Source organism: Aquila chrysaetos, chromosome 25 (assembly GCF_900496995.4).
Source record: "Aquila chrysaetos chrysaetos chromosome 25, bAquChr1.4, whole genome shotgun sequence".
Lineage (NCBI taxonomy): Eukaryota > Metazoa > Chordata > Aves > Accipitriformes > Accipitridae > Aquila > Aquila chrysaetos.
In genome coordinates, this window is record NC_044028.1 from 15238152 (window position 1) to 15257488 (window position 19337).

At 36.0% G+C, this 19337-nt stretch overlaps 1 protein-coding gene across 21 annotated transcripts in view; it reads right to left on the bottom strand.

The window, feature by feature from the left end:
* Positions 1-19337, bottom strand: part of RBFOX1 (RNA binding fox-1 homolog 1) — a 1358224-nt gene that overhangs the window by 281389 nt on the left and 1057498 nt on the right. For 3 of the 21 annotated variants that reach the window (XM_030002546.1, XM_030002539.1, XM_030002548.1), the window contains exon 1: positions 13186-13291. The exons of 15 other annotated variants lie outside the window; for them this stretch is intronic. Coding sequence is in view for 2 of the 6 variants with exons in the window: in XM_030002541.1 (XP_029858401.1) it covers positions 13186-13329 (144 nt within the window). In the remaining 4 variants the exon portion in view is untranslated. Of the gene's footprint in view, positions 1-13185; positions 13806-19337 lie in introns of those variants that run through there. 3 more of the 21 variants (XM_030002541.1, XM_030002534.2, XM_030002540.1) reach the window with 3 other exon arrangements.

The window sequence follows — 19337 nt, forward strand, 5'->3', positions numbered from 1 at the left end:
CAAGATTTTTCAATAGTGATTTGTCCCTAACCAGAAAAAAATGTAACCCATGATACCGTTTAGTAAAAAAGCAAAACACCAAAATGTGTGTTACTGAACACCAGGAACAAATGAAAATAAGAACTGTAATATTGCCCTACAAGTTTTGACTTGTATTGCCCAACAAACACGAACTGCACTGAAAGTTAATATTCTGTTTTTCCCACAGACATAACTTTTGCACATCTGGATTATAAACGCTATTATTGGAACATCTCTTTGGTATTGCAATGACAGAAAAGTGCTACATAGCTGCTTCTACAGAACTGTCAGATTTCAGGATAATTAATGAGTCAACTGGGACTAGTGAATTCTTATAGAAATTATTTTCAAAGGCTTTTATAATTCCCTCAATTTTTTTCTTAATGATAGGTCTCCTTCACAGACTGCTTCCTTAGGTGCTTGTGTAATCTAGTACTAGTGCATAAGCAATGGAAGCTAACAACTTTTTTTGTTGTTTACTGATCTATTTGGCCATTTGTGGTACTAGTAAAAGAGCTAAATTTCCTGAATTCTTATCCTCTACTGTTCAGCCCATTTGGCTTTTTAAGATCATACAAACAAAATACTGAACAGTTTTACGGAGTTTTGTGCTCCATAGCCCCAATTCCTTGTGAAGCTATGCAAATCACCAGCATCCACCACTATCACCAATCAGACTCCACCTGCTCTAACTCAGCTTCCTTCATAAATCTGTGAAAATAACTTTCCCTTAGAGTTTTCCTAAAGCAGTTTCAAAGTTCATTTTCTGCTGGAAGCGGGCATATACCACCTGTATCATTTTAGTGCAAATAAGTACTTAAAACTATTCTCAAGCAAAATATACAAGAAAATGAGGATGAGAAAAAATGCACATAAACTGTACAATGCATTAATTTTACAGCAAAGCCAAGGATAACATCTTTAGTGGAAGTCAATAAACTGTGTTGATCTACCCCAGCAGAAATTCTGATCCTGGTTTTCTCTCCCATTAAAATCCATCTCTGCGTTGCATACCAGAAAAAAGGCCATAAATGCTCCATTCCGACACATGCATTCGAAGACACCTGCATGGTTTGTTCAGTTGTATACAAACACATATGTTTGTTTATAAGAAGCAGTTCCTAAGAGACACACCCTACCAAACCATTTAGCAATAAACATTATAGGAAAAAAACAAACAAAAGCACAGTTCCCCCCCACCCTGCAGTGTGTTTCTGGAAACACCTTGAAAACAAAGTTCCCTACAAACAGCATTACCCTGGCATTCCTTCATTTTTTAGAAAAAAGTATTTAGAAGTTCCTGTTTGAGTTTCCATTTGTCACGTTTGTGGAAAGTCAAAACTGCAAGTGTAAGCCTCTAAATTTATTGAAGAGCATTTACTGACACTTGAAGGAACAGGTTTGAAATCCCTGTTTTATATTCACAGCTTTTGCTGCTGAGGCACATGGGTAGGTGAGAGGGTAATTATGAAGTATTTCTAACAAGCCCTTGCAGAAAGACGTGAGGAATTTTCATTCTATCCTAAAAACTGAATGCCATTTTGCAAAATTACATTTAAACGAAGGCCTGGAACATCAGTCCTACATGACTGTTAATAATGCATACTTTTCTGAGTAACTATGCTTGGGGTTTTTCCCCCCCCCTTTGAATTCAGTTCTTTATGTATATACAAGGGGTAGTTTAAGTTCATATTAAAATGATATTGAACAACGTCATTTCAATGGAAAACCTGTGTACATAAGACAACCAGATTACATTAACAGCATTTCAAGGGCCTCGAATGTACACATGTAAGAAAGAGCTATAGATAGCTGTAGCTCTATAATGGTATAGAGTGGCAGCTCAAGAGACATTAAAATACTACAGACTCATGTTCTTCCTTAAACATTTTTGATAGGCGACTTTCTGCAATGATAAAAGCTACAGAAAGCCTAATTCTAGGATTTGTTCATCATTAGTGTCTGGAAAATTTTCTCCTACATTTTATTTTTGAGGCCAAAACAATCACATGCTGTGTAGTTGGAAATTTTCAGTGATTTACCTTAGTCCATCCAGAAAGAGTATAGTGGACATCAGTGTTACATAAAGAAAATTAAAACAATTGACAGGTACATTAAAACAAAACAAAAAAAATTCAAAACAGATAATGAAACAAGCACTCTTTCAACAGGAAATCCCTTTGTAGAAGAGTCAAGTTCTACAGTGTTGTCTCCCTGCTCACACAATACAGCTTCTCTTGGCAGGGGAGTATGCACGGTTGTTCTGCCCTGAGTAAGATCTGTCAGAGTAAAAGTAGTCTGAGCATTGCCTTCCCCAACTGATGCTCTGGCAACAGCGTAAACTTTTACTCAAAAATAATTCAAGTTAATTAATACATTTCTGTAATCAGTTCATCAGTAGCTGTTTCAGTAATTAATGGAAGGTAATACACATTTCTAATTTTTGTATTAGCATTCACAACTCAAGAGCATTATTTCAACATAAAATGTATGGCAAAATCAATTTAGTAGTGGCAAAATCAACTTAACCCATATATTATAAACCAGAAATTATTTTCACTATTAAATAAAAACTGCCTGAGATCGTCACGTATTTTTAAATGGAATAGCATTTATTCAACCAAAATAAAAGATTATTGTGCAAATACTAGACAACTAATTACATAATATACCTTTACAAAATTACATAATATGGGTGCAGCTTGTTTCCCTGTTTTCTGTTTGAAAAATAGATTGTTTAATAACCCATCAAAGCTATCTGTAAACCAAGGAAACAATAGAGCAGATGTTGACTGTTGTCTTGTGCCTCACAGACATAATTAAATACAATGAAACACTCACCCACCCAAATAATAGAGGACAAACAAACACAAAAATGGTACTCTATAAACATAAACCTCATCTACTGGGCACCTGTCTTATATTAATCTGTGATATTCAAACCAGTGATGAAAATGGAAAAGAGGGTATTTATCTGCCTTCAGACTACAGAACAAACTACAAACAAAAAATTCCTCTCGGTATTAAGTAGCTTTAACTTCTGCAATACTGATTCCCACATTGTTGACTTTCATAAAGCTAGGAGGGAACCATATTTTCTGTTGTAACAACACCAGGACAGGGCAGTCACATTTTCTGTAAGCAAAAGCTACTTGAATCAATGGCTCCAAATGATCCAAATAGACTAAAAACACTGTGCCTGCTGTGTAATACAAAGCCTTAAGATTCCCCTGGAAAGCCAGATTCCCTTTAACTGCAAAACATATTCCCTGTAATTATTTTCTAACACCCACCCCGCCACACCCTCCCTTGTAAAACGATAATGGAAAGTAAAGATTAGATTCCATAGGTATCAAACCAAGTGTTTACTTTCTATGAGAGTGTCCCATAACATTGTTTAATACTCTTTCACATCAGAAATTAAGAGCTGTTTTTAAAGCCATCCTTCATCTTCATTTCTATAATCAAATGTAGATACATATTTTGTTTAGTAATATCAATATTGATCCACTATTTGAAAAGAATCATTATGTAAATTAATACAAAATTAAGTACCCAATCCTGCAGTTGCTATTAGAAAACAAAGTTTCCAGATTAAAAAAAAACAACTTTGAAAATTAACACTTACATTTATTGCATTTTTGCTACTAAAAAATTACCTTGATTTTAAAATGATAAATACTTTAATAAGTGTTATTAATTTTTTTATTTTAGATAAAGAATACAAAATTGCTTTATTGCAAGCATATTTTGCCTTTACATTTTATTTAGTTATTTCTAAGAAACAAGACAGAATATAATGTGATCTGCATCTCTTTATGTTAATAAAACCATGCTAGCCTCTTTCCATAGATAACACCATAAAGCATAAATACCAAATGGAAAACAAATGGAAGTATAATGCTACTGTGAAGCAAACCAATCAACCTTAAAACAGCTGAGATAGATCTCATCCAGTAGTTCATTCATTCTTTATAGAAAAGAAATGAAAATATTCCTAGGTGAATCAGATTAAGGGAAAAAAAAAAAAAAAAAAAAAAAAGAAAAACCACCCTCAGCAGCTCTGAAAGGTTGTAAAGCACGAAATTCCTTTGATTTATGAAGGCAGCATCCACCGCATTGAGCAAAACAACTCAGCATGCTGGGACTCTTTTACCTGAAATTCCTTTATTAACACAACCTGGGCTCTGCTAGTGAACAAAAGCAGTGGTGCGGTGTGTATAAATCATTAATACTATGCCGTGCAATGGCTGAATTTCCTGTGTGAGCTGGAAAGCCTTCCTGCACAACAGGGATTTTGGGGTTGGAATTGGCTGCTATGAAATGTACTTCATCATTCTCCGTGTTTGACGCTTCCCAATAGCTTTGTACTTTTCCTCTCCTTTTTCTCCCCCAAGCCCAGCAACTGCAATAGAAATTTATTGGATTTTATGTCTGCAAATAAAGGAAGAGAAAAGAAGGAAAGAAGCAAGCAAGCACATTTAGAAGTAGAATCCTTTCCCCTTGATTTAAAGACAGGTTGTGTTTAAATGAAATCTACTACCAATGAATAAATTTTAAATTTTTTAAATGTTTAGTTTACCACTTTAAACTGAAAAAAACTGAAAAAACCTACTGAAAGTGGGGTTACTATTAACAAAAAAAAAATTTAAAAAAAAATCAACTATCACTGAAAAGGTGACTTCTCTCCAAATGAAGTAATTTTCCATTGGAGCTTTTTTTTTTTTTTTTTTTTTTTTTTTTAAAGCAGGCAGAAAGAAGGGCAACGTCTGGGCACGAGGAACTCCTGAAGTTAGCTCTATCAGTGTTTTTACTTCAGGTGTACCAAAAATCTTTCCACAGACCAACAGGCAATGTCATGCCTATGTGCTAAGCATGGTATTCTAAATGGAGTTGGAAAAGATGGTAGCAGTGGGAAAGGAAAAATAAACCAAAGCTCTTGGAATTGCAATTTCTGAACACTCACTGTATTTTTGCAGCGACACATGCTAAAGTTGGAGAAGGAACATCAAAACTACTTATCTTGCCTCTGAAGTACATGCAATACAACAAAGTTGAACGTTTTTTCAAACTTTGAAATGAAATACCAAGTAGTCTTTATAAAACATTCTGCACTAAGATATTCCTTTGGGGGCTAGACTTAGAAAAACATAAGAGTATGACAGAAAGAGAGTAATGCTGAAAAAGTCTCAAACCATATGCTACCCATCAGGAAAAGTGACACACATTATAAAGGTAACTAAGGATACAATCAGTCTTTCAGCTAGGCCAGAGCATGATTCTGAATGTATCAAGCATCAGCACCACTGACAAACGAATTTATCGCCATCTAAGCAGTAAATATTTAAAGACACTTGGAATGCAGTTTTGCAAAAGTGAACGAGCTAAAGTCAGAATAGGGGAACATTCCAGTGTGCCATTTTACACTTATGCAGCCATCCAGCAGACTAAAGATTACAAGACTAAGCCTGCAATGCATGCAGAAGTCCCTCTGCATTACACAATAATGACATTCTGAACGGAAATAAATGAAGCCCCTGCAGTGCTATTTTGTCAGCTTTTGAAAGTAAATAACTTCGCTTCTGACAAGAGAGAGACATTTTTTTCCTCCTCCTGCCATAGAGCATTAATTGAGCTATGCAGCCATGTAACATCCCAGAGATAGGACTAATACATGACAAGGAAAAAAAGCTTAAGAAAGGAGGGGACACCCATTGAATATATGGGCTGTCTGACTTCTTTTCACCCCCAAATTTTCACTCTAGCTCTGTTTTGACAAGATCTTATTCTCTGGGAGAACTTTTAACAGGTTTTTTGTCTCCCTCTGTAATGCTTTCTGAAACTTATTTCAAACAAACACTTTAAATTCACACTGTCTTGTGAAAGATGGTGCCGTTATGAAAACATAAGCTTATATTTTAAAACTCCTTATCACTCCTTGATTGTGAAGAAAGTTTCATGCCCACAATGAATACCTGTAATTAACTATTTAATTTATAGAAGGCTTACTGGCCACAGTAGAGATAATGAAGATAGCTATAAAAGAAGAGGCTATGAGAAGCAAAACCAAAGAAGCAGTCTTCAAAATTACATAATAATAATAATAATAGTTAGTGCAAGTCAGTAAGGAGTTGAGGCAAGGCATGTCGTAAGTATATACACACCTCACGAATATATATGAGATGATACTATTAAATCCATGCACAGTTACAAAAAAAGGCATATTCAAGATGTTACAAATAGGAAGACCAACAATTTTTGGTGTGTTTTGATATAAAGGGTCAAAAGGTAAATTTAAAAAATGGTCTAAGATGAAAGCACTTGCATTCTTATTCATGAGCATCTGAACGTCTTTACTACCTCAATTTGAAAGTACCACACACTTTCTTTCCGTATCTGAGGGGAAAAAATAAAAATCAGTGACTCACTGAACAAAAAATAATCCACTGAATGCTTCAGTTCTTACTACAGTATCTAATTTTGATTCTGCATGTGTTCAACACAACGAGAAAGAGCAGGATCAAAACACAGTGAGATCTCTCCACAGCTGGAGCCTGCTATAGTGCAAAAGACCAAAGGCCCAACTACAACTAGTCAGGATACTATAGACATTAGATATGCTATTTCCTCTAATTAAATTCACTGGGCTGCTGCACTGACAGTGTAGGAGGGGAAGCAAAATGTAAAAGAAGTCAATGGCGCTACACTAGGCAACTCAGAGGTAAATGAGCAATGCTAGCAAAGAAATGACAGGAGTTCCTCAGGAGAGCTCTTGTACTACACATCACACTTTAAAACTGATAAATCAATTGCACATACACCTTTAAAAGGCAGGAAAGCTTAAAGGATTCTTAGGTGGTGTTGACTTCTCCTTTCCACTAACATTATTCTAACTCTATAAAGCAAGGTGATAAATTCTAGTGCCACAATTTCACCACTTTCATTTATATGACTTATTAAATACTTCAAAAATATTTTAAACAGAATTAACATTAACATGATGGTAGTATTTATTACCAGTTCAGAAATACACACATTGAAAAACAAAAAAAACTTCATAGTTTAGCATTGCATGGCTACCGGTCCAAAAATCTAAACAAATGGAAAGAAATATCTGCTAGTTGCCCTGTAAAAAAACCCCGCTTACATAACCACCACACACTTTCCTTGGCATAAAACACCACACCAGAAAAGAGCCATCCATATACATATTTTGCAAATCTAAATGAGTAGTGATAATTTACAAATAGTTCACAACAGAAAATCCAGCCATCACTTTTGAGCTGAAGTGTTTTAAAATGTTCAAAGAGCCCAGTTATAAAACCAATGATTGTTAGCCAAAAATATTCACCTGCTTCTGCCACATGGAAGCTCCTTTGCAACTGCTCTTGCTCTTGTATCCCAAAGCAGCAAATAACCTTCTTAACTGATTCTGGTTGGTTGGGGGTGTGTGCGTGTTTGGGGTTGTTTGGTGGTTTTTTGGTTTGCCTTTTTTTTGTGCGTGTTGGGGAGGGGTGGTGGTGGCTGTTCTAGTATTTAGAGAGGGGAGTACTTAACTAAAGGACCTCCTCTCGCTATTGTGAGGAGAGACTGACCTTGTTTGACAACACTGTAGTTAAATGCCCCAAACTAGCTCTTATTCAGAATGAATAGTGTTATAGCACTTGATCTCTAAGCCACTTCTCATTAGTCTCTGGAAAACAACAAAACAGCTCTTGGGAGACAAAAGGTATGTAAACATGTAAATTTGTCTTGAATCAGAGGTAAAGTCTCAAATACCAGCTTCGAAGTTTATTGGTGAATACCAAATGATCCTATTTACCCTACTTAGGATAAACAGCACATCAAGACATCATCCCTTACTTCTGCATTAACAGTACTTCTGGATGCAACAATTACACTCCCACCTTTTGAGGTCTGTTTCATTCACACACTAAAATTCCCTAAGAGGGCCACACTGCCCCCTTAGGTGCAAAAGCATCCACATGATACTGTTTGTAGCATGTTAATTCCTTTTCTTGTTTTAACAGACTACTATAATTTATCTGACAAAGTACAGTTTTTTTACTCTACACATATGAATAAACAAGCACTATGTTTCTCTTGGGGCACTGAAGCTGGTTAAATGAATCAGAAAACCCTGAAAAGATTGCCTACCCTCAGTCCATCAGCTACTGGACAATTATTCAAGGCCCAGCTGTAAGAAAAACAGATGGTGAGTGAGCATTAGTAACGTGGACTTCTTTTCACTCATGCAGTCATAAGCAGAGGTTGTATGTTCTCACATGAAAATTGCCATGAAATAGCAGACTGAGGAACAAAATTGTGCAAAGACTCCAATTTGTAAGCTAACAGATGCTTAAAATTTTCATGAGCTAAAGTCAGATTAACTGATTTTACAGGAGAGCCACAGAGTAAGTTCTATAAATGGACTAGGTAAAGAAAGGCAGTGTTCTCGTGATAGGTTTAAAACAGTGTCATCATAGAACACCAGTTATTGAATTCAACTAACATACCCGATCCTTTGAGGACTTACTAAGGCATAAAATGTAAAAGACATACTTAGAACTGTAACTGCAATGGTGGCATTCAGCAATTGATGTGCTTGTGCTCTATAAAAAAGGTAAACTCTATCCAGGAATTGATCGTCCATTTTAGTTCTTTACACAATTTTAGCACAACGATAATCTGTTCTAATCCTTATTCCATTATTGACACTATTGACTACACCAATTGAAAATGCTACAAAATAAATCAACGTTGAATTAAGCCATGAAGAAAGAATGTGATAAAAAGTCTTTCAGACTCCTATAAATCATCAGATCCAGAAGCATGACATAAGTAACCGAGTGGGGAATTCAGCTTTTCTCCATAGTCATAATGCTTAAGGCCCAAATAAAATTACACTAATTTACCATGTAAGCACTAATGGAATAGCTGGGGTAGAGATGGAGGGTTTGTTGGTTTTTGCTTTGTTTTCATGGTGGATTCTGTTCATCATTGATACAAGAGTTGTACCGTGAACTACTCTCTTGTTAAAGACAGAAAAGGTTGATATTGAAGTTTCAGTTCAATTGTTTTCGATCTGTGAATGTCCACTATGAGCAATTGCTCCATTTAAGAGGAATTACCCTTTGTACAAACCACTTCACTATTTAAAACAAAGCACATCTATCATCATTAAACAGAAAAAAAAAATTTACCAATTTTAAAATAATGACAGCAGCACTGTACACCATGATATGGAATATTATGTGATGTTTCAAAACAACAGTTGACTTTGTTACTTTACTCAGAAAATACCAACTAAATAACCCTATGTCCAGGCAAATTTATATCATAGGGAAATACCAGTTAAGAACTAAGCCTCCCTTAATATCCGCTAAATCCCAATTTACAGGCAGTCAAAATTTTGCTGCAAAAATTACTTCATGCTAGCATTCAATGTAAGCTTGTGGTCAGAAATTATTTCTTGCATTGATGTGTCTTAATAAGGAGGAGAAGAGAAAATAGATGTATTTAGCTGTTTCTAACACCATAAAATATTACCAAATGATAGGGTGCACTGCAAATCCAAGTTCCCTTTTCCTGTATCTTTAAATATTGACACTAGGTAAAATTCTAACCCAAATGAATCTACACTTTTCCCAACTGTCCCTATCTTTATAATGACGCAGTAAAAACTTCCAAATCAAAACCACCTATCCTCCTTCTGTTCATTGCTGCCACTGATACAGTCATTTTGGTTTTAAAGCTGTTTGAAAACTCTTTCTAGATTTCTAAAGTTAGAAGCATCTTAGTAAGAGAACATCCAAATAATTTCAGACCATTTCAAATAGCTTAACTAACTTGGAAGCATCCTTCAGTTTTTATTGGCTTTTTCAAGTGACTGTCTTATTGACAGTTAATCTATAATAATGTGAACTAGGCCTCTGTACTTTATTTATTTTCAACTTTATTTTCAACAGTTAAGCTTTAAATGTTTTTAGGTAAAGCATCCTGGATGCACGAACCATTTTTTAAAAAAAAAAAAAATTCAGTTCCTCACTTAGCTCTTAAAACATTATATATGTGCGTAATCTGGAAGATATCAGAGCAAATACTTAAGTTTCTAACACTGGACAAAGTACTAGAGCACTTCTGTGGTACACTGTGGAAAACAATTTATCCATTTATACTAACTAACTGACCAAACGGTGTTAGCTTAGCAAATAAATAACGACCAATTTTAAATGGCTACCAAAACACAGATTTTTCCCAAATGATTAATACAGCTCCACAGAAAACAACCATCCTCATGGCTACATAAATATTTATTGACAGGAAGACTGGTTTGCCCATCTTGAGAAAAATGTATTGCCTTTTTTAGTCTTTCAGGAAAGACATATAAAAACTTACATGTGACAGAATACTAGCATATTTAGCAGATACACACAGAAATAGAGAATAATTTTTTTCATAGATTTTAAATAGATAGTAAAGTTTAACAACTGAGAGCTCAGTTGTAATACAGATGTCTGAAATCATTTTAATTGAGGTGCAAGTGAGCAGACACATCTAAAGTGCAATTTTTAGAGAAAAAAATACTCAATAGGTTCACATAACATCTATATACTGCTGGTTACAGGGTCCATAGGCAGGGGGGAATCACTAGTTATTAAGTTCCCAGATAAAGCTTTTGGGTTACTGGTATTTAAGATCAATAGACAACTTTATAGAGTGAGAAAAACATTTACAGTTTCACTGAAATAGTGATATTTGCACTAAGCATATAAAACAGGTATTTTTGTAGGTTTGCTAGAAATTATCAGATATGGGAAAAATAGAAAAAAAAAAACCCCAAGTAGGCTGTCATGGTAAAACTTTATTAATGTTTTTCAAAGATACAAACCACTTCTTATCCTTTCCTATTTAAACCAGAACCATGTTACGTTAGCTTTGTAGGTAATGTCACCACAGAACTATCTTTCTGCCTGAATAATTTTGAGATAAAGTAACATTGTTTCTAAAGAAATACTTAACCAAATACATAAAATAATAAATCATATCTGAAATAAGATAATTATCTGATTCTCTAGGAATCCAGAGTAACTAAAATGCCAACCAGCAATCAAAAGGAGCAACAAGCACAGAATTTTGAACCTGCCACAATTATCATCAGGAATTCAGATGACTTTTTAACTTATATATAATTGTGATCAGTAGAGGCAGAATGATTCTAAACTGCCAATAGGATTAACAGGACGAGAAAGCCAACACTTTAAAAAAAAAAAACAAACCAAAAGTAGATACTTTCAGTGTGGTAGTTAATCCACTTAAAGAGTTAAAAATTATCCACTAGATATAGCACTTTGTTAAGTGCATTACCAATCACTTCTCATCTTTCTCTCAAATGGAATAGATGGAATTGAATTCACTATTTTAAAGTAATCATTATGGTTGCACAGTTTCTTAAACCTTAAAGCAGTGCCATACTATAGATGTGTTTGCATAATGATACTGCAATAGCTCACACAGGAAGGTTATTATAGCACCTAACCTCATCTTTACATTATCCTTTATCAGCTCCTTGTGTGGCCATGTTGACCTCTCACCTTAATTCACATTTTTCCTTTCAAAAGCTGGATCTTTAACATACAAATTGTTGTTTGGCAAACTCAAAGGAACAAATCCAGCAAAATGCAGGAGTACATTTTGTATACAACCAGTAAGTGCACAAGTCACACTGGATCATTAAAGCTGATCTATAAATGTCATTTCCAAAATGTAACAATACAGAACTACTAAGAACATACATTATAGTTGTGACATGCAATTTCTTTTAATATTAAATACATCTTATTTATCTGATGCAAATTTTAATTACAGACATATGAATCCCTCCCACATACATGTATAATCTAGGGCGTATACAAGAATCTTTTATTATGCACTCCCATGCTGTAAGTCAGAAATGGTTTATACTACAATATTGAAGAAAAAAAAAGCTACAGAAGGGTTTATATCCTGCAAATACTTGAGTTCTGTTCTTTCAGCAAATAGAAAATGAATATTCTGAAATAAAAATAAGCTTTAAATCTATTTTGTTTAATGTTTAGAAACAAAAAGAAATACTGTAAAACATCTTTCAGGCATTTGTAAATACAGAAATAAAGTTAGAGACTGTTTCATGGAAGTCAATATGCATATAAACTATTGTAGTGGAAGTTGGTAGAAATGCCCCTATTTGTTACAGTAGGCACAAGAATTTTTTCCCTGAAGTTTCAGCAGAAAGTAACAGAATAAACAGGATTAATCATTTTTGCATAATAACACATTTCTGTCTTGGCTCTGCATACTTACTAGATGACTCTCTATAATGGTGGATTTGGTTATAAAATAAAGAAGTAAAATACAATGATGATTCCAAAATACTAGTTTAAAAAAATAATGTGATATTATCCAGTTATTTATTTCATGTTATAACAGAGAAAGGGTACCAAATAGTAAATAATTGGAGGAGGGAGAGGGGTGGAAATACTTAAAAACCCTAGAAGCAAAATTTATATGAAATGAATTTATTAAAAAAAAAAAAAAAATCTTAAAAATGGACAAAAAATTGGGATCATTTTGCTGGTATCAGAACATTGTTTTTAAAACCCATTCCAACATACTTCAGTGGTAAAAGTATTCATTCTGCACAGATATAGCTTTATAAATATTTTTTTCTTTTTCCTTTTTTTTGGTGAACTAAAAACCAGCTTGATTTTAATCAGCAGCATGTTTCAACACAGACTTAAAATTCCTGGCTTCAGAAAAGGCTTAAACAAAATTGCCATTGGGCACATTTACATTAGAAGTATAATTTATGCCTGCAAGTGAATAAAGAGCAGTCCTTTATGGCTGAAACTCTGCTACAGTATCCACGAGAAATGCAGTCAAAGTACTCTGTTAAATATCTATAAACAGCATCAATAACGACATTGCAAAAAGGCTTGATGCTCTGTTAAAACATATTTTCTACTCACTCTCACCATTCTTAAGTGCAGGCACAACATTCACTCCACACAGTGGGAGACGTTTATACAGTCTATTCACACAAAAAATATCTACGAGATTACAAATCCCCCAAACGATGCTGACAAAGCAGGCACTATAGGAAAAGAAAAAGTTAAGCAAACTTACCTGCTGTAAGTACATAAAAGTCAAGGCACAGGAGAGCTGGGGACACATGCCCACATTCGGCAGTGCCACGCAGGTTGCACCCGTAAGGGGATGCTGCATGGTGTTGCTCTGAAGTCTACGTAGAACAAGTGAGGGGGCTTGCATGCAAGCACGTTTGCCCTATCTTGTCACTACGGGTTTTTCCTTTTGATTATTTAAGAAACCGTATTTCTTGAATGCCTTTTTTTCCCCAGCACTAGATCCCTACATTCATCAGCTAAGGCAACTTGGTAGATTTAAACTACGAATTTTTAACAGAGAGGAAAAAAAGAAGACACAGCCTGCAGCCTATTGATGAGCAAATGGAACTTCCTCAATGACAGAGAGAGCTGAAGCTTGTCTCACAACAGTAGCTGCTGACTAGTCGAGAGAGAGAGATTGACTCAGTGAGGCTCAGTCGGCTGGTGCTGATGCTGCACAGCTTCTCATTTGTCAAATGGGTCCTAGGGCAGGGTCTTTACCACTTACCAAAATTCAAATACTGCATTTTAAAAATCCCTAGAGAGGATAGGGAAGGAGAGAAAGTGAGCACGCTGCATCACAGGCATCCATGAGATCTGGGCAATTAGTGTCATTGCCCAGCTGGGACTGAATGCCTGTTATGATTCTGCACGCACACATACACACTCACACACGCACTTTTTTTTCCCCCTCCCAGGACTCACACCTGACATAAAAAGGGCTTTCCCCTTCTAAGAACAAAAGTATGAAGCACAAAGTGGGGAAGGGAAAGAATCTTGGCTAGTCAAGAGGATTCCAGCAAATATCGAGTGCTATCAGTAAATGAGCTTTTTAAAAATACAAATTAATTTTATATCTACGTTTCATTCACCATCTAGCTTCCCAGAGAAGCCTATAAAAGCATTACAGTGAAACTGTGAAATATCTGTGTAGCCACTGCAGCAGAAACACTAGGAATGAAATAAAATTCTGTGGCACACTGTGTCTACTTTACTGGGGGGAGGGGAGAAGGCTTGGATAAAGACTGTATCTTAAAATTGGTCTAAACCCCATCTCATCTAAAATTACAAATTTAGTTGACAGCTAGTCAATCTATTATAAAGAACTGCCCTATTAGGTTACATGGAAAAATTATATTTGCAATTTTCAGAATTTAAGGTTTACTTTTTACTTTGAGAGTGATACCCCAAATTAGTATTCCACTCTTGCAGGCTTTTTCTTTCCCCCCCTTTATTTTATGGAGTAATAATTATTCATTAGTAGATCTAGTTAGTCTTTATGTAATAAAGTAGGATGTGACCTGCAAATCAAATAATTTATATTGCAGCTTGTCCTTGAGGTCCTATATTACAGGTCTCTTTTTTTCTTAGATACAACTCAAGTATAACAGAAGATACTACTATTTTTAATTAGAGTTTGGCAAATGAATTAAATATTAATTCTTCAGGAAAGAAGGTTAAACCTCAAAGCACCACCTGAGGTTTTGAAGGGATTCCTTTTAAAAAGACTCTGCAGAAGATTTTAAAATTACCTATTTTATAGGATATCTAACTCCCACAAAAACACATCTTAGATCAAGAGTTTAACATTAACAACAATAAATAACCCACATACAAGAGAAGTCTATTTCATCAAAAACATAACTGGTTTGATATTATCTACCCTTAAAAACAAATAATAGTCCCCGCTTAACTGGAAACAGATACAAAACACGTCACTGCAACTCAGGCGCTGTGTTAAAAAAAAAAATATTCTTTTTCATTTTACATGTGCGCACACATACCTGCACCCACACAAGCTTCAGAGACTGATTTAGATCCACTAAGTCTTCTTCATGCAAAACCCGAAAATTTTCCAGCAGAATCAGTTATTACATAATTTTCTTTCTCAAAAGCAGTCAGTGCAACGAAACCTATGTATTTAGAACTCGGCAATCAACACCAAAACAATCATGCACAAACTTACAATACAGGGATTGGTTTTGGCTTAGGAAGCATCCATGCTTTTGCAGTTTATCATGGACTGATCTACTAGAACAGCCCAGATACAGAACAGCACAGATTACTTTATCACCAAAAGAAAAAAAAAAAAAAAAAAACCAACCAAACAAAAACCAACCAAACAAAACCCAAACCACCAACAAAAAAACCCCACATGCCACAGAACAAGAGAGAGCAAGGAGGAGGAGAAATGAACCCTCTCTATGCCCTTTCTCCTTTTTTCATTCTTTCTCCCTGCCTTAAGCAGTCTCCTGTTCTGACAGGAGTATGTCATGCTTTTCTTCATTCTTTTTTTTTTCTAGCACAGAAAGGCTGTTATTCTGCAAATGCCCTAAGCTGATAGAATTTTCCCTTCAGCTCATTTTCATATGAAATACCATAAATAATACATGGTACTTTAATAAGACCTTATCAGAATGTTTAATGAAAAACAAATATGTTATGTAAGGAGGCAAATAACCAACTCGTTCCACATTATGTCAAAATCAAAGGCAGCATGCTTCCTAGCCAAACAGTTTGGAACTATGTAAGTCTATCCAATTTCCCAAAGTGAAGTTCTGGAACACAGTGATGGTCAAGCAAAGTTTCTTCTGTCTATTGCACTATTTTACAGCTAAAAGGACATCCATAAAACAGATTAAACTCTTAAAAGCAGTGTGTTGAACAATTACTTCAAAAGAATTTAGTAGTGTAAATGTAGCAAATATTAATTGTAAAAGTAAATTTCTCATTTGTCTTTTATCCTTAATTTTCACACATTTTGAAGTAAGAAAAATATGACCCACAAATACTATAAATTCCTTACACTCGTATGTTCATATTATTAAGACAAGAACATCAATGTTTTAACTACCCAAATCGTCTATACACAGAGAAACAATAAACATGCATAATTCAGTAGTGTAAAAGACCTAAAAGACACAGAGTTCTTCAGCCTGATAGACACTACTTCAATAGATGCAGGGGAAAGTCATTACCAATTTTCATCCCTTCCAAAGATAACATGTCATTATGTCTAAAAAGAAAAAAAGTAACAAAATGCGTTTTATTTTTATAAAAATAAAATCAATGTTTCTTCTTTAAAGCCATTTCCTTGTTTATACACACTCTTCTACCAAACCCAACCCATTAATCATGACCACATTCCAAGTTATGGCTATATATACAGCAAGTACCACCACAAATTTGCCAAAGGTACATGAATGACTGTACACAGTCTGACCTTCTCTCCTCATGTGCAGTGACAGTATCACTGTAACTGCTATGCAATTTTACAGAACAGCATATGCCCCATCAATACCTGATCTGCAAATTATTAACAACTTGATTTTCCCCTTATTCTACAAAAATCAATGTGTGCAATTGCGAAGTCCACTTTACCTACAGCATATGACATCTTCCAGTTGCCTCAGTGCTGCTCTTTTGGGTCAGTAACTGAACTCAGTTATCCCACAGTCAGTTGCTGATATTATCAGTTAACAACAACTACAAACCTTTTTCAGAACAAAAGGAGGCTACCAATCTACGCAACCCAAATCAGCCTCTGTGGGAATTCAATCAGCAATGTAGAAATAAAAAGTTCTTCCACAGTGATAATGGATCCATCTGAGGCGCAACACCTACTACACCACTGTGAGAGGCAACGCTCCCTTTTCCAACCTGACTGGATTGCCAGTGTCACAGTATATACCACAGGCAGAGAACTTGCAGGTATGCAACCTCTCCCCACATCCAAAGAGACTGCCATTCAAAAAATACCAACAGCAAAGTGTTGATCAATCTTGAATATGCAAATAAAAACATGAAATCAAAGAACCTCAGAAACAAAGCAAAAAGAACCAACAGCATTTCTCACACAGCTGACATACAAATACAAAAACACTCTTTAATTTACAATGCATTTGTTTATTTAGTATAACATGTTCAATTTAAAATCATCCACTCAATTTGTTGTGATCTGGTAGTCCAATTCTACTTCTCAAAACTCAAGTTCAAATTTCACATTTGCAAACATTCAACCTAGAAGTTAACCTTTAGAATTATCACAGCAGACTGCCTAATCAGTCAAACATTCTCCATCAAGTAAGAAAAGATCTGAAAGAGATCACCTGCAAGACCACACACCATTTTACACCTCAAACTTGTCTCAGTAGTTCCCTACACTAACAAGTTTACACATATAGAAGGTATACGGTATTAGAAAGATTGTATGCCTCCAGATGTCAAGCATTTAAAAAAAAATAATCACAACTGCATATTAAGTTATTCATGTGAAGAATGCATTTTCTTCTCGACCTTATAAAATAGTTGATGTGGTATAAAAATAATTCAGGCAAGTGATAGAAAAGCTAATAGAAGTGCACTCCTTTCTCTAAACACTCCTTTTCTAACACCACATGAAAAAATAGCTCCCAGGACTTCAAATCAGGAAAAGCAGCATATTATGAGCTTACGACAAATTACTAGCAATCATTAATATCTTTGCCTTTATTCCACACAGTATTCTATTTTCTTATATATGTGTGTTACAGTGTTTAAAAATAAACTAGGGAAATATCACATATTTTTTAAACAATTTGTTTTCTCAAAAAGACTAAATAAAAGGTTTTCCCTCTATTCTTTACAATTAATGGGTGACAACTCATCCTTCCAGTGATATTTTCTTGTCATGAAAATCCCTATTTCTAATTTAAGGTTTCTGTTAAGATTGCTCTTTTTTACTAGGTCTTTGCACAAAGATCAAGACATTACAGAGGCTTGTGCTTACCTCAGGCAAGTAAGAATCACTAATTTTCTGTTTCTATTAAGCACCGTGTTACATCCATTGACTTCTCCAGTATTTCATACTCAATGTCTACAAAGACTCAGTAGTCCAGTTAACCTCTTCAGCACTACTTAATACATATTTCGTAAGCATTCAACATTAACCATCTAGATTTTTCACAACATAAGAAGCCAAGAGCCCTTATTCCCATGGCGTTCAGGGTGGGGAAAGTAACTAAATAAATGAAAATGTTCAGCCCTTCGAGAGTTAGGGACAGTTCCAAACAGATGGATCTTCCTTTACGGGTCTTCTTTTCCTGGCAGTATCTAGCTACCCTCTGGAAAGCAAAGGGGGGGGGGGGGGGGGGGGAAGGGTGGGAAGAAGCCAGGCCTAGCAACCTGATCCCGATTCTATTTCGTGCGAGTTTACACCGGTGCATTTCTTCGGAAACCACTAGATTCCCTTGCGACTTTTCACCGTAGAAAGCAAGGCTAGCATCCCAGCCTAGGAGTGCCCCCGCCCCCGCTGCCGGCCGAGCGCCGGGCCCCCCGGGCGGGTTTTCTCGCCGGGCGGTCCCGGTACAGCTGTACCGGGAACTCCATCTAGTGGCGACGCACGTTATAGCAACCGCCGCTTCCACCCCTTCCTCAAGCAGAGCCAGCTGGCCCCGGGCTTTCAGCGGGCAACTGAAGCTGCTACGCAATTTGCCTAGTAAACAAAGGGCAGAAACAAGTATTTTAGCAGGACACTTGCGTCTCAAAAACATATGCCCACCCCTAACCACAGCAGTGCACTGAAGGCGCAGCATGAGGTTCCAAAGCACCTTCAATTACTTTGGGATCGCCATCGCCCTTGCTCTCTGCCGTCTACGTGTTCCCATCCACTTCTTCTGCTAGCATTGGCACAAATGACTCAGTTGCCAGGCAATTGGACAGGCGGTACGGCTGATAACTGAAGTGGCAAAAGCTTTCGGAAAGTACTCGTCACCTGCTGGCACAGGCATCATTGCCAGACCAAAGAAAGGGCTCTGCTAGGCAGAGCAGGAAGCAATGAGTGCAGTAGCCCTGATTTAGGAAAGTTTACGATGACACCCAATTACCTTTTTTTGGGGGGGGGTAGGGGGTTGGGGAGCAGGGAAAGAAGCTTTATCTAAACCGTTGCCTTTGGACTACAGACTCAAGAAGCAGGGAAACAGTCAGAACCAAGAAGGTGAAATAGAAATCAGCGCACCAAAATCTTTTGTCAATCCCACTTCCACCTCACCTAGCACGAAGGTAGTACGGACGCTTCAGTGTTTCATTTTCAGAAGCACAGTGTGCTCTCACCCACCATGCAATACTGTCACAACACCAAATAAACTTTTCCAGACATATACAGATATTCTTTAA